Source organism: Glycine soja, chromosome 20 (genome assembly GCF_004193775.1).
Source record: "Glycine soja cultivar W05 chromosome 20, ASM419377v2, whole genome shotgun sequence".
Classification (NCBI taxonomy): domain Eukaryota; kingdom Viridiplantae; phylum Streptophyta; class Magnoliopsida; order Fabales; family Fabaceae; genus Glycine; species Glycine soja.
This window is the reverse complement of record NC_041021.1, coordinates 46,610,835-46,626,545: the sequence shown is the minus strand read 5'-3', so window position 1 is coordinate 46,626,545 and position 15,711 is coordinate 46,610,835. Positions and strand designations below refer to the sequence as shown.

The 15,711-nt window shown below is 32.4% G+C and overlaps 2 protein-coding genes across 14 annotated transcripts; one reads left to right on the top strand and one right to left on the bottom strand.

The window, feature by feature from the left end:
• Window positions 1-5,514: 5,514 nt before the first annotated feature.
• On the bottom strand, window positions 5,515-9,627 carry LOC114403230 (pre-mRNA-processing factor 17-like). 2 transcript variants are annotated; one of them, XM_028366056.1, is made up of 2 exons: window positions 7,686-9,624; window positions 5,515-5,909 (listed from the first exon to the last, which is right to left on the bottom strand). In XM_028366056.1, the coding sequence occupies exons 1-2, from the start codon at window positions 9,404-9,406 to the stop codon at window positions 5,903-5,905; spliced, it is 1,728 nt and encodes a 575-aa protein (XP_028221857.1). In that variant the 5' UTR covers window positions 9,407-9,624; the 3' UTR covers window positions 5,515-5,902. The 2 variants fall into 2 exon arrangements, with proteins under 2 accessions (XP_028221857.1, XP_028221858.1); XM_028366057.1 differs by lacking the exon at window positions 5,515-5,909 and having other exon boundaries at window positions 7,682-9,627.
• A 1,006-nt stretch (window positions 9,628-10,633) lies between these two features.
• Window positions 10,634-15,019, top strand: LOC114402457 (protein disulfide isomerase pTAC5, chloroplastic-like). 12 transcript variants are annotated; one of them, XR_003664439.1, is made up of 8 exons: window positions 10,634-11,297; window positions 11,685-11,780; window positions 11,930-12,058; window positions 12,680-12,917; window positions 14,015-14,052; window positions 14,157-14,252; window positions 14,436-14,495; window positions 14,627-15,019. XR_003664439.1 is itself a non-coding variant. In XM_028365028.1 (7 exons), the coding sequence occupies exons 1-6, from the start codon at window positions 10,752-10,754 to the stop codon at window positions 14,250-14,252; spliced, it is 1,143 nt and encodes a 380-aa protein (XP_028220829.1). In that variant the 5' UTR covers window positions 10,634-10,751; the 3' UTR covers window positions 14,400-14,604. The 12 variants fall into 12 exon arrangements, 3 of the variants coding, with proteins under 3 accessions (XP_028220829.1, XP_028220831.1, XP_028220830.1); XR_003664438.1 differs by having other exon boundaries at window positions 14,400-14,495; XR_003664435.1 differs by having other exon boundaries at window positions 14,400-14,495; window positions 14,612-15,019.
• The last annotated feature ends 692 nt before the right edge of the window (window positions 15,020-15,711 follow it).

Sequence of the window (15,711 nt, the reverse complement as noted above, 5' to 3'; positions counted from 1 at the left end):
TAAAATTTATAATAATTATATTTTGGTGTTAGTTTTGTAAGACTCTTTTATCATTTTGTTTTAATATTTAATAATGAATTTGGCACTAAATTATTATTTTTTATGACCAAATGGACATTAAATTGTAAAATTTGAGTAATTTATCATTAAACTTTGGGTAATATGTAACTATCATATTTTTTACACATCAATCTAGTAAACTTTCACCTTTAGAGAGTTTGTCAGTCATTATTTTGTAACTTAAAGAGAAATGAAAGCTTGGGAATTTTCTTTATCTTTTTTTAAAAGGAAATAATTCTTAAGAAATTGACAAGCTTGATGAAGGATTTCACTTTTATTAAAAATTAATTAACACCATACTGCATATATTCTTCTTTTGAATTCATATCGACTTTGAGTTTATTAAAATGACTAGAGTCAACAAATGGATGAAGTTAAAGGACATTTACGTCTTTCATCTCAGGTAGTTTCTTTGTCATAACATAGACACTCCTGGTAGTAATCAAAGATATCTAAAGACACGCAATATATGCTTCAATTAACAATGATTGATATCTTCGATTACATTAAGCACCACAATCTAGTTTACATCACAATAACACACCCACTTCAATTAACAATCTAAAATTAAGAATAAAAAAACACTTGATCATTGAAGAAATGATTGTAACTGGGACACGAATAACATAAGTTCAGATTATGACTCAAATACTTTAGTTTTTTATATTTTAAAAATGCATGGTTAAATCCCAACTTTATAAAATAACATTAGGATAAAGTGACAATGAAGAATAAAGTAAAAAACAATTATTTTTTGTCATTTTGTTGTTTACAGGGGCGGTATTATGAATTGATTTTATTATATGAACATTTGTCTTTTAACATATTTCTTTTAAATGCAATTACATCAATGTTGACCACCATTCTTCATTTTTTTTCCTTTCTCATGCTTCTGTTGTGCCTTTCCCTAGCCAATTATATATTTCCCAATAATAATTTTCGCATGTAGATAACAATGCGTGAAATTCCTCAGTATGTTTATTTCACGGATTAAAATTAATTCCTAAGAACGTAAACATGAGAATGTTACAAGCTTTAAGTATTATTGATTTCTAAGAATGCTTTAACTTTCATTTTTATCATATTTTTTTACACTTTTATTCCCATGAAAAGAGATGGGAATGTGATATTCACCTGAGGATAAGTGGAGTTGTTTTATAAAACACTAGAAACTTCCTTCTTTTATTTATGTTTTATTTAAATTAGTTTGAATATTAAAATATAAAAAATATTAAATATAGCCAAACACATTTTTAAATATACTCATAAATAAAATGAAAAGAAGAGAAATTTTATTTTGAAAAAATAAAATGTTTCTTAAGAAACAAAGCTAGATGAAATATTTCACTTTATTAACAATTATATTAACTTTATTGAAAAGGACCACAGTCAACACATAGATGTTATTTTATTAAGGGCATTTGTGTTTTACATTTTGGATGATCATATTCACATAATATGAACACTCTTCATAATGATGAGAAGTACCTGAAGGTACACAATTGCACCTTCGACAACACGTTTCATATGTTTTCTTACTAAGATTTAACTTTGACAATGATATCTCCTATTGCATTCAACACCACAATTTGCACATTAAAATAATACACTCACTTCAATTAATAATTTAAAAGAAAAACAAAAACATAGTTGATTGTTCAAGCAAAGTTTATTGTTGAGACAAAGGAATTATAAAAATCTCACATCAATTAATCCTTCAAATTATGAGTCCAATATTTTATTTCTCTGATTTCAAGTATATTTTGTTAAATTCTAACATCTATAAAATAACATCGAGATAATGTGGCAATGAAGGATAAAGTAAAAGGGATTAGAGTTTAATGTTTGTTTATTCATAATATATATATTAGATTATCAATAAATCATAAATTATAATTAATATTATTTTTAAAATAATTATTTTAAAAATTAAAAAATTCATCAAATATATCATTTGTGATCGCATGAAAGTATATAAATTATTTTTCTCAAAAACACCAAATTGAATAAAGTTTTATAATCCGAGAGATTAATAAAAAATTCAAATTTTCATTTTATTGAAATATCCAATCTATACCGTATTTACTATAGGAATTTGTACCAATATTTGACAGGGAAAAGTTGGAACTTGGTTTGTTCGCCAAGGTCGCAGGTGCCTGATATTTAAAGAAAAGCACATTAATACTCTATTTCGAAGGTTGGTCAAGAAAAATAAAAGATTGAAGCCAACATAATTTAAACATATAATCAGGATTTGTTTGAAATGGGAAAAAAACTATAACAATAAACTAACGAAAAGTGATATCATTATATCTGATTCCACGATATTTAGGATGAAAAAATGAGGAATGGAGTTAGTAGAGCCTTGGAGATGGTCATGGTTTGAAGGTGTGAGTTGTTTCCTGCACTGGACGAAAAGACTTCAGGACTTATAGTGGTGAAGAGAGGAATGTTGTTGTATTTATAGCTTGCATGGAAGAATTCAATAAAATTAAAGAGATTGATGTGGCTGACTATTGTAATTATAGTTCACATGGAACAAATTTAGTCGATTAAAGAGGTCAAATAGTTTATATAAATTTTTAAATATTATTAAATAATTTTGAAGACAGTATACATATTCAAATAAGTATATTCATTTTTATTGTATTTTATTTTGAAGAAATAATAATATCTTTTAACCTTTTTGAGAAAACCTTTATGTGAAAAAGAAATGTAATTATTTGTCAAATTTTAAGTTAAATCAAACTGGTTAAACTTGTTCCATTAATAAAAGAAATGATAAAAAAAGTTTAGCTCATCAGTTGTTATAAACTCTCACATATACATAAGAGTTTAACTCCTTCCTTTTAATATACAAAAATAGGATTAATTATTTTTTTAGTGCTTCAAGTTTTTCATATTCAAATATTTAGTTTCTTAATTTTTTTTTGGACAAATTTTAATCTTTCATTAATTTTTCACGAATATTCATATTCTTTTTAAAAAAATTATCCTTTTTTAATCCATTATTTTTTTTTGCTTAAAATTAGTCCTGATTCAGCCTTTTATTTATTTTATATTTGAGAGTTATAGTAGTGAAGAGAGAAATATTATCGGAAGAATTCAATTTAATTAAAGAGATAATATTATATATAGCTGGAAGAATACTCAATTTAGTATGTCAAATGGTTTATATTACATTTTAAATATTATTAAGTATTTTTTAAGATAATATATATATCTTTATATATATATATATATATATATATATATATATATATATATATATATTCAAATAAGAATATGCATCTGTATTTTATTTTGGAGAAATATTATATGTGATTCGGTATAAATAGAATAATAATATTTAAATAGTACAAAAACAATATTAAAGAAATACAATATCATAACTTTATAACATTAAAAGTTTTAAAAAAATTACTTTATCGGTTTTTAACTTTCAAGATATACAACAAAGTCGAAATCAACCATATCAATATCATAAATACTTGACTCTACCAATAAAAAAATAAAAATACTTGACTCTAACTTTTAACGATACACAACAATGTCTATTAATAAAACCAAAGTTCAAGTCTAGAGTAAAAAAGGAAATAACTAATTCCTAGCTTCATTTTGTTTTCTTTTTTTAAAAAAAATCAGAACTATATATTTTGAATTAAGATTTTTTCACCGAGTTGTTGCAAACTTTTTTTTTTTTCAATTTCAGGCCAAGTTCTAATGGTTTTATAGTTCTTTAATCATTTTATTCTCAAGGTATAGGCGTTTTGCCTTTCAAAACATAAAAAAATATCTCAAGGTTGATTTTGTAGTTTGTTTTGACCAAACACTAAACAGATTAAAAATTCAAAACTATATTAAGCTTCCTTGTGTGTACTCATTTGTAGTACCGAACAACGATAATGATATGTGAAATTTAAAATAAATTGAGAGGATTTCTTTAACTTTACATAAGAAAGACAGCTCCCGAACCTTTTTACTTTATAAAATAAATAAAAACTATTTTATTTTGGTGAACCTAAAATTTTGAATTTTAATAATCTTATTCTTGGTTGGCTTTACTCATCTGTGGTTATCTGATCCATTAATCCCCCTCTCTATTAAAAGGTTTATTATTTTAATTTAGCTAAAATATAATTTTGGTCTTCTTATTTTATCTTGTAATTTTGGTCTCTCAATTTTAAAATTGAGAAATTTAATTTTTTTAATTTTCAAAAACCTGCAATTTTGATCCAACCCTCAATTTTCTCTACATTTTTTCCTTTCCTATATTCTAATTAATTAAATCATTTCTAAAGTAAAATTGAATATTAAAAAATGACTAATTTTTAAAGTTTGAGAGATTAAATGTCTTTATTTTAAAATGTGAAAATCAAAATTACATATTAAACAAAACAAGGAAACTGAAATTGTATTTTAGCCTTTTTATTTTTTAAATAATTAATTTGTAAATTATATTTTGAAATATAAAAGTTCAAATGTACATTAATTTGATAACTATATTATATTTAAAAAATTAATTTTTGGTGTGTTTCTTCAATTCTTCAATTAAAATAGTGTGTGTTGTTACTTTTTAATTTATGTTTATTGTCTCTCACTACTTTTTTATCTACAACCGTATATATTTACCTATTTTTAAGAGTTAGACTACTAAAAGAATTATTATTTGTATCAATTTATAAAAAGATAAAAATATAACAATTACATTAACAATATGATCAACGATGAAATGTTTAATAAAATACATCAATGACCTATAATATTTTGTTTCATTTTTTCAATTACAATTTCACCAAAAAAAAGTTAATAATTTATGTTATAATTTATAGATTTTTAACATTCAAAACACAAAATTTCAATTTAAGTAAATCTTTATACTTTAGTCTAAGTTTCAAGGATATATACCTTAACATTATTTTTTAAAAAAACTCAAACTTAATTTGTATCAAGATTTTTTCTGACTCGTGAACCGATTTTGCTAGTCTTTAGTAGTTTTTTGTTTTACCAATTTCCCAGAAGTTTGTTTTGTAGTTTATTTAGACAGCCACTAAACCATTTCGTTAGTTCTTCAATCGAACTGATAAGTCCAATTTATATTTTATAATATAATTAAAGTTTTTACAATACACATGGATAATAAATATTGGACCAGTGGATACTCACAAGATGAATAGAGTAATTACTTAATAAATGTAGGATTTGATACATGCAAGTAACATCCACAACTTTTAGCGAATAAGAGTACATTAGTACCCAACCCTACCCATACTCACGACGACAACAAAAATGAAAACCTAAAAGATAAATCATGCTCCATAATCCTTATTTATAAAAGATCTTAATTTAATTATTATCATATTTTTAATCAATATTATTTATTTATCAATTTTTCATGTTAATTAAAATGCGGAGAACACGAATAATTAAACTTACTACCCACAGTCACGAGTCTGAGTACAAATATTATTTTATATCATGTAGAGACAAAAATCCCCACCAAAGTATGCACAATCCATAGCATAAAACGTAATTAAATTAAAACTGCAAACATGAGAGGGAAATTTTCACACAGATGAATATCAGACTTAAAATGACTATTATACAAAAGTCCCTAAAAAATGGCAAAATTGCAATTAGCACATAACTCTGGGTGGCCATGTCATGATCAATGAAGAGAAATCTCATGATAATATTCAATTAAAGCCATTGAAATTTAAACCAAGGACGACCATATCAACATGTGAATTCAATGGGTTTCTTCTCCTTTTTGTCGTCAAGTAGTGCCTTTCTTTGCCCTGCTTCTGCCAACTGATTCCCATAACAGGTTGATCAGGAGAAACTAGTCCCTGCAAAACAACAGATATCGATCTCAATAAACAGATATTGGAAACTTGAGAGTTAAATCACTCAACTGATGATGATAGGGAGATTTATAAAGAAAGCAAGCAAGAGGGATTAAAAAACTTATATGACTACGAATATGGATATTTGTAGATGTGGTTAAAATCAGTCCTTGTGCAAGCAACTACAGCCAAAATAGTATACATAATAAACAAGTAGGATATAGATGCATCAACATTGCAATTTGAGGATAGAGGTACGAAAGCTGTTGGACAAACACAATGTTAATTTTATTAGGAAGAACAATGACTAAATTCTACTGATTTCAGTGCAAGGAAGACCTATTAAAGCAGGTTCAAAATATCAAATCCAATTTTCTGATGTAGCATATGGTGTATCATGACATGCTAGACAAACCAAAGTACACGTGTCTTGCCACAAATAACATAGCTATATAATCCAATTAAAAGAGGTCAAATTTTGTAAAACCAAAACCCAAAGACTGTTCCACCATTATGTTCTTATCTTCTAAGATCATAAAAATTTGATAAACTTTAAATCTGCAGATTTCAAGACATGCTGTACATTTAAAAGATCAACAATATTAGGGAGATGAGAACAACGCTTTAAATCACCCACATCAAGTTCAAATTCCATAATCTAAGAGTTCAAAAATATTCCAACAATTTTATAGTTAGCACTATTAACTATTCATTTTAGCAAAACACAGGCACAACTGCAAGCCTAAAGCATAAGAAGATACTGATTCTGATGTCAATTGATGCTAAATTTCTATTGCCAGAACATGTCCATAAAAAATTTAGACAATTTCATAGCACTAAACTTGCAACTTTGTAAGAATAATATCAACATGTCCACTAATTATAGTTAACAGCCATAAAGATGAGGTCTTTAATCTTACAAATGAACAGGTTCTACAAAGATACAAGGACTCTGAATAGCCAGAGGATTAATGTCACTCTAGGATTGTGCTCCTAAAGGCCAGAGGTTGCCAACATGAAGATCATCTAAGGAAACAGGTGACCAAATTTATTCACCATTTTCTTAAAATTGATGTCAACCTCACAAAACAAGAGGGCTTTTGTTTCCTAGATATTGTTGCCTCGCATTGTGCTGGTAGGTATGCAGTTAAACAGTGAAGGAAGTTGAGAACTTTCAATTGTTAGTTACACTTGTTCGACCTTAGATGGCATTCCTGTACTAGCACCTGAGCATCCCACGTCCATGGGAATTCAAGAATAACACAACAGGAGCAAGACAGGTACATTGTAACAGACAGACAAGTGGTTTTAGATATGGAAGGGAATAAACTCCAAAGGAAAAGAACAGAGAAAAAATCTTCTTTGGTGACCTCAACTAATTAGAGCTTACACAAAACTCTACTCATAGACCTTCCCATGTCTACTCTTATAGACTACTATTCCATTGAACTGATAATAGCTAATCTGACACTATAATCAAATGCTATCTAAAACAAGGGGAGGTGTCAAAAGGAAAAATAAATAACGTATAGATAAATGTGTGGTCTGTGTTTGGATTAGCTTATTTTGCATTTAAAACTCTTACAATCAAAATATAGCTAAACACCCTAAAAATTTAGCCAATATAAACATTAGCTTGAATAAATAAACATTGAACCCTATCATGTTAGGAACAGAGAATCTGGCATACATTCAGCAACTATGATAGCAAAGCATATTTGAACAAACACCATATAAGATTCTGTAATTAAATGCGGCATAGCATGAGAGTTTACTTACCAGTACTTAATCATCCCATCCCAGCCACATGTCGCTACCTTGCTCTGTTCCAAGGGATGCCACTCGCAACCAATGCAAACACCTTCGTGACACTTGAGAGTTCTGTAGACCTTGCAAGTCTTCCAGTCCCAGAACCAACACTTCCCCTCACCATCCCCCGACATGACATATTGTCCATCCGGAGAAAAATTGACCTGACATGCATATCCAGCCACAATATGTCCACCAAATCTCTTCCTCTTGTTAAGTTGAAACTTCTCCCTAGTGCTATAAATAAGTATCTGGTTATCCAAGCTCTGCGCAGCAAGCCAATTGGCATTGGGGTGAAGCGAAATGGAAGGCATGGAGTGCATGTGGGGTTCACTAATATACTTTATAACCACAGGAATACCGAATTCCCATACCCTGAGTGACTTATCATCACTGGAAGTAACAAACCTCCTGTTGTTATCAACAAAGGTGATGGTATTCACAGCCCCCAAATGCTGATCATACTCCTGAGTTATCTGGCCGGTATTCATATCCCACTGAACAATCTTCTTATCACTCATTCCAGCCAACAAAACATTCTGCTTATCCTCATCCGGATTAAGCTTCACAACGTAAGGAATTTTGCCGGTGGCAAATGTCGATATCACCTGCCCCGTCTCGGTATCCCAATACTTAATATTCTTGTCATACCCAGCACTCAAAAACTTGGTCCCATCATTGCTGAAACAAATATCCCTAACGGCTTTCGAGTGTCCCATGTAGGTCCTCATACACTTGCCAGAGTTGAAAACATCCCAAATCTTAACCTTGGTATCCATGCCGGCAGAGAGAATCAAGTGGCCATACTTGGGGAAAAACCTAATAGCAGAAACCCCTTTGGTGTGTCCACTCCAAGTATGAATCAATCTCTTAGGAATATAACAACGATCACTATTCGCCTTTGCATCCTTGGGAGGCGCAATCCAAGACCTACCTTGGTAATCCCTCTCCTCTTTCCCATGAAAGGTGCTCTTATCTTTAACAACCTCAACTTTCTCCCCTCCCAAACCACTCTTCTCTTCCCCTTTCTTCTTCGCATACTCCTCCGCATACTTCTGCTGTTCTTCAGTCAATTCTCCTTGCAACCCTTCCTTCTTCCCTGCCCAAGGGCTCTTCTTGTTCTTCATTATCCACGCCTCCGAGGCCGGGTTTTCGATCTCCTCGTTGACGTCGCCGTCGTCGTCTTCCTCTGATTTCTTCTTCTGCTTGGCCTCAATGCGGCGTTTCTTATGCTCGTGGCGGGGGATGTTGTAGACGGAGACGGCGTTGTTGTCGCGTAGCGCGTCGAGGTCGCCGACGAAGTTGTTGGCGGCGGGGTCGGCGGCGTAGCCGAACTTGTGGAAGGTGTTGTACTGCTCGTCGAAGAGGAAGGGTTCGATGGAGGCGTCCTCGACGAAGCCGAGCTTGTGGTTGCGCATGCCCTGGGCGATGCCGTCCTTGGCGAAGGGGTGGGCCGGGCCCTGGATGGGGGCCCAGAGCTGGTCGTAGGAGGGGTTGAAGCCCACCAGGTGCTGGGTAGGGTCGATGGGCCGCGAGAGGGCCGAGGAGGAGGAGGCGACGGTGAGGGCCAGCATGGTGTCGTCGACGTTGGGCGCGGCGGAGCGTCCCGGGAGGAGGCGCGGAGGGGAGCTAGGGTTTTCAGAGGGGGAGTCGGGATCGTCGCCGTCTGAGTATTGGTGAAGGAGATCCATTGTGGAGAAAAAAATAGGGTTTGTGTTATGATTTATGAATGCGCGAGAATGAGGGAAGTGCTTGTAAGATTGCAGCGTCTGCGGCTGGTGCCTTTGGTTTAACAATTTGCAATTACAGGGGGGGGATTGTAGAGGTTTAACGATCTATACTAGATTGTGTTCATGAACCAAACCAATTCAATCTAAATCGAAAAATTGATAAAAAAAAAAAATAAATCAAAACCATATTGAGTGTTTTTATTTCAGTCATTTAACCTTCACGTTTATATTCTTACTTTATGCTATATAAAGTAAAATATTTTAATTATTGTATTTTATGATTTTATGTATTTGAATATTTCATTCACTTTAATCATTATTTTGGCATCTCATTTTTTTTTCATGGTATTCTTTCTTTCTTCCTCTCTCTTTTTTGTGTCTACTCCTACTCATGTTATTAGTTAGTCACATTAGATATTTGAAATTTAGAAGAGCATCTAGAAAAAAAATAACATGATTATAATGATCTCTATAAAAGTAATTATAATGAAATAATGTATGAGCTATTTATAATAAAAATAATTTTATTATTAATTCTATTTGGATTTTATAATGTAACTTCATTTGTTTATATATACAAGCCTTTTTTTTACTTCACAAGAATTATATTTTCAAAATTAATTTTATAGTTGTATTAAAAATTAATCACATTTTTTATATGTCTTCTATTATTTTTTATTAATAAATAAGTTCTACATTGATTTCATTTAATTTTATCAATAATATAAAAATATTAACATTATTAATATAATTTTTTATATAATAACAAAAATTTATCCTCCAAATTTTTATAAATAATAAAAACATAAATTAATATATAAAATGAATAGTCATTCAAAACTTTTAATTTTCAGAGATTAAAAAAAATAATTCATTAAATAATTACAAAGGTTTGAGTGTTAAATAAAAACGTTGTGTTTCTGGACAATAGATTATAAATTCTTAATATATTAAATTGCATTATGATTGATAGTATGTAGTACATTAAAATCTTTTATTTGAATAATCAATCAAAAAAATTTAAAATACAATCATACCAACGAAAAATAGTTTGCAACAAATTGTACAATAATTTTTCCACAATATTTGTTTGATTTACTATTCATTAATAAATATGTGCAATTAAATGATAATTTTTTTTTCTTTTTACTCATTAAAAAATAAACGATGATTAGTTTCCCGGTAGCGGGGACTAAAACATTCCAAATGTCTGGCTTTGAGTCTCTGTTAGAAGATAGAAGAAGAAATATCTTGTTGCGTGTTGCGATATCATAACATCGATGGCCTCCATCATCCAAATCTCACAATGTCGTCAACTCTTCTCCCAGTGACAGCAACTCCCATTTTCACTCTCACCAAAACCCTCCCTCTCCCCAAACCCTACCTACTCTCCTATAAATTCAAATTCAACACCCTCGTCCGCCGCTGCTCCCTCTCCGACCACGAGGAGCAGCGCTGGCTCCGCGAAGAGCAGCGCTGGCTCCGCGACGAACACCGCTGGCTCCGTGAGGAGCAGCGCTGGGCTCGCGAGCGCGACCAACTCCTCCGCGAGATCGCCGACCTCAAGCTCCAAATCCAGGCGCTGGAGCGTCGCCTCTTGACGCGCGATTTGTCCTCTCCGGCTTCCATCTCCGACGCCGTCGCCAATGTCACGTTGCTCTTGCAGGTGCTCAAGGACAAAAATCTGGTTCTCGAGAGCGGTTCGAGCCTGCGGAACACGGAGGAGGTGAAGCAATTGGAAGAGGTCGTCGAGCATGTGAAGGAGGTTGTGGTGGTTGAGGAATCTGCTAGGGTTGAAAAGAGGATCTCGTTGCGGATAGGTTCCGAAGGTGAAGAGGTTCGACAGATGCAGGTTCATTTTCGTTTTTTCTACTTTTTCTTTTCTATATATATTCTGTTTATTATGTTTATAAATGATATATAGGCATATTTGGATAGAACCTAAGAAGATTAAATGAATTGAGCTTCACTTATAAGCTAAAATAAATTTGTTCACTTAACTTTTGCAGAAGTTTTCTCATCTAACTTCTCCAAAATTTGAAGTGCTTAAGTTGATTTTAGCTTACGAGAGAAACTCGATTCATTTGATCTTATTTACTTCTCATATGAGTGTGCTTAGGGAGAAGTTTATTCAAATAAGACCTTAATTATCTACTAGTACGAAGATTTGTTTGTTGCAATCTGCACGTGGATAATTGGTGCCATGTAAATCTTACTTGGTGCATTGTTGAAATATCAGGAAGCATTGTTGAAATTGGGGTTTTACTCTGGCGAGGAAGACATGGAGTATTCCAGCTTCTCAAGTGGAACCGAGCGTGCTGTGAAGACTTGGCAAGTTAGTATTGTTCTGCATAATATATGATTTTTGATGTGAAGAGAGGAAAATTTGTCTTGGATTAATTTTCATTTTATATGATGTACATGCTATGCCTGGACATTTTTGTTTTTGTGATTCTGATGGTTGTGTGATTATTTGTTTAAAAGGCTGCATTAGGTGCTCCTGAGGATGGTATCATGACAGCTGAACTTCTTGAAAGGTTGTATTTGGAGATAAGGAATAAGGACACCGGCAGTGCGACTCAAGACAAACAATCTACTACTGTTTTGCCAAAGGTATGCTATTCTGGTTATATCAAATTTAATTTTTTATCCCTTTTTGAATGCTGAGAACCTGCCACAATTTTTAAGAGTTTATCTTGAATGCATTGTCCAAAAATACTAGTAACTTTAGTGTCTGTTGGGATTCCCATCAATTAGGTACCTTCCAACTAAAATTCACATCAAAATCACCAAAAAATGTGGATGTTACTCTGAGTAGCTTCATCTTGACTCATGTCTTCTCCTGAGACGTGGAATCAAACACACAGTTAATCGCATGTGCTTGGGGATCAATCACGTGACTGCTTGGTCCTAACTAAAGAGGATAGTTTATGTATTCTTGATGGAAATCTATATATATATCATTAGATTTTAATAAGACATAATTTTGGATCTTTTTCTTTTAATTTTCTGCATTAATTTTATTACATGTTTTACTGCAATTTTGATTTTGATAGTGTGCATGGATGTATTCACAACTTGACAATTAGCAAGGACACAATCTACTGAAACTTTAAGCTTTTGGATGGAGGAAACCTAGGAATGGTTTTATTATATCTCTAATTCAACAAAGAGGCAAAATATTCAAACTGTAAAATACTTGAATTTGTATGTTCATCATTTTGTGAATTATAGGAAGTTGAAAATGGAGCTGCAGTTGCTTCAGTGGCAGAAAATTCAGAGGGTCAGCAAAAAGATGTGAAAAGTGATAAGGGAACAGAAGTCTCCCACCGGGGAGTTTTTCTCCTTGGAGAGAATCGGTGGGAAGAACCATCAAGACTTTTCACAAGGAATGGAGTTGATAGGAGCAAGAACAAGGATGTAACGACAAAATGCCTTCAATGTCGTGGGGAAGGTCGCTTGCTGTGTACAGGTATGCAATTTATCTGTTGTATTTCAATGAAACTGTCATTATTTGCTAGTATGTTCATTGATCATTGTTCTGGAAGACAAACCTCACAGTAAATTCACTTTTAATTTGATAAAAGCTCCAAGAAACATAACAGTTCTCAAAAAGTATAATGTATTTTCTACTACTAGAATATAATTCTTTTCAATCCTCATGCCAAGCAAACATCAATTTTCTCACGTACCCATTCCTTCTATATATTTTTGTTTGGAGGAATTAATATCTTAGGTAGCAATGCAGTGTCATGCAATAGCTTCTTAAAAGATAGATAGTGGTCTTGTCCCACTAGTTGACCAACTTTATGGGAATGCAAATAAATTACATATTTTTCCAACTAACTCTCCTTTTTCTGCTATCACTATGCTCATCATTAGGAGGATCATTGGATGAAAGTGAAACCATCACAGTATTCAATAGGGCCCTATCATTATAGCTTCATCTACCTATTCAATGATTGGTTCCTTTGATTCCTTAGGTTCTGCCATTTCCTTCGTTGGACAAAGTTGTTCAAATGTCTTGTATAAATCTGATTCCTCCAACATGAATTCTACATAGACTTTCTATACATTGTCTAGCCACTATTTAGGTTTTAGTGAAGCCTGTTCATTTTCTTCATAAATTCAGCTGGTTGAGAAGGCTTGTTCTAAATCCTTATTCATGCTAGTTACTTGATTACAGCCTAAAAAGAAGTTTTATGAACTCTAGGATCCCATCTTGACTACTCAAAATTGTCTCTACTTGAGATTCGATTTGTGGACCATTGAAAAATCAACCATAATCTCTCCAGTCTTATACTTCTATCCAACATCGTCATTTCTATCGTATGAATTTAGGAATTACTGTCATGATAGCAGGCATGGCCCTATGCTCCAATGGAGCAGCGAGATTTTGAGTGGTTTAATCTCTCATTCGGGTATCTTATAAATTATAATGAGCATTCTAGGGGTAACCACTATATTAGTTTCTGACAGAGACTGATGATGTCTGTATGATACTGGTTTCCAAATGTATTATTTTTTATTGTGGAAATCTCCGGTCAACTTCCATTTCTTTAATTGCAGAATGTGATGGATCTGGCGAGCCAAATATTGAACCTCAAGTATGAAATACATACGCATTTTAAGAAAATTGACTTTTATAGGTATTTACTATTTACTTGTGCTGCACAGGCTATTGAACTTATCAATGAATTCTTTAATGCAGTTTTTGGAATGGGTGGACGAGGGTACAAAATGCCCATATTGTGAAGGCCTAGGGTATACTGTATGTGATCTATGTGGAGGGAAAACAATGGTATAGGTATGACATACATTTCTAGTTCATCGTTTCATACTCAGGCATGTAATTATCAGTATCATTGCATCACAAAATTTTGTATAGTATGCTATTTAATCATCAAAACTGGGAAATAGGAACTTAATATTTGAGAGATTTTTAACTTTCAAGGCTTTGGAGCTTACAGAGCTACGTGAAAATCTGCAGAGAAACCTCAAATTACAACATAGAACGGTGCATGCATTTTTAACCTTCAAAATGAATGAGGTGATATTCCATTCTGAGTAATACTCAAACATACATTTTACCCTTGTCCGAACTACGTCTGTTTCAAACTTTATGATTTGTTAAATCACAAAATGTAATGCTATGTTAATTGGTAGATGCTTCACTGACAGAGACTGTCATCTTTGAATTCTATTTGGCCATAAGCCAAAATAGTAAGGCCAAAGATGACAGGTTCGAGGACTGCACAAAGGCTTTTATACAAGGGTTGTTGAAGTGTGAGCAGTTTCAAAAATCCTTCGAGTGAACTCGAAATAAAGGTGTGGTAGGATCGAGCTCAATCAAATACTTGGCACTAGACCTATATCTTAATGGCTTCTTTATTTGAGGGACTTGGAGATTAAGGAGTTTTAGATACACATGACAAAATGAGTAAAATGAGATGGTCAGTGAATTAAAAATATGCGCGAACTCACGAATTTTTAAGTGTCATTATAATTTTATTTTCCACATGCCGATCTAATTAACTTTTCACTCATTTAGAAAATGTTAACTTTCCCCATCAAGATCCAAATTTGCAGCTGTCATGTTTTTTGTTTGATTGGTCAACAATACTATTTCTTAATGAAGTTTTCAACACACCATTTTCCCATAAAAAAGATATCAATTCCGTTTCACAGGCAAATTGTATATACTGCGATACTTACACCACAACACTTTTAAGTGCATAAAAAGAATATGAATAGGCAATGAATTGAGTAGCATTCGGTATGTAATATTAGCAAAGTACAAAATGCAGCAGCAACAACAAAAATTTCTTTAAGTTGAAAATTCAAATTGATACTGATTTGATTGTCAATAATTGTACAAGTTAAAACATTTTCATTTAAAACTTCTAAAAAGTTGTCCTAGGTTTTCCACCACCAGCCATGAGCCTTGTCACGACCTCATGCTAAAGAATTCTTCTGCAACGGATGGCTGTATTCTTATGTCCCACCTAGAGGAAACAAAAAAGAGTCAAGTGATGCAGTTTTGAATACATTAACATAAAAACGGTGAGAGGTTAGAGGCTAAGTGCCCAAATCAATTGCTTTATGGATGGGTTTCAGAACTTTAAGCCATTGAAAATAAACGGGGCAGTGCACCTAAAAAATCACTTCCTGCACCCTTTAAACTTTCCGGATTAACCAATCAGGTAAAATTACATTCCGGATTGGCCAATCCAAAAAACAAACAAACAAAAAAAAACATTCCGGAT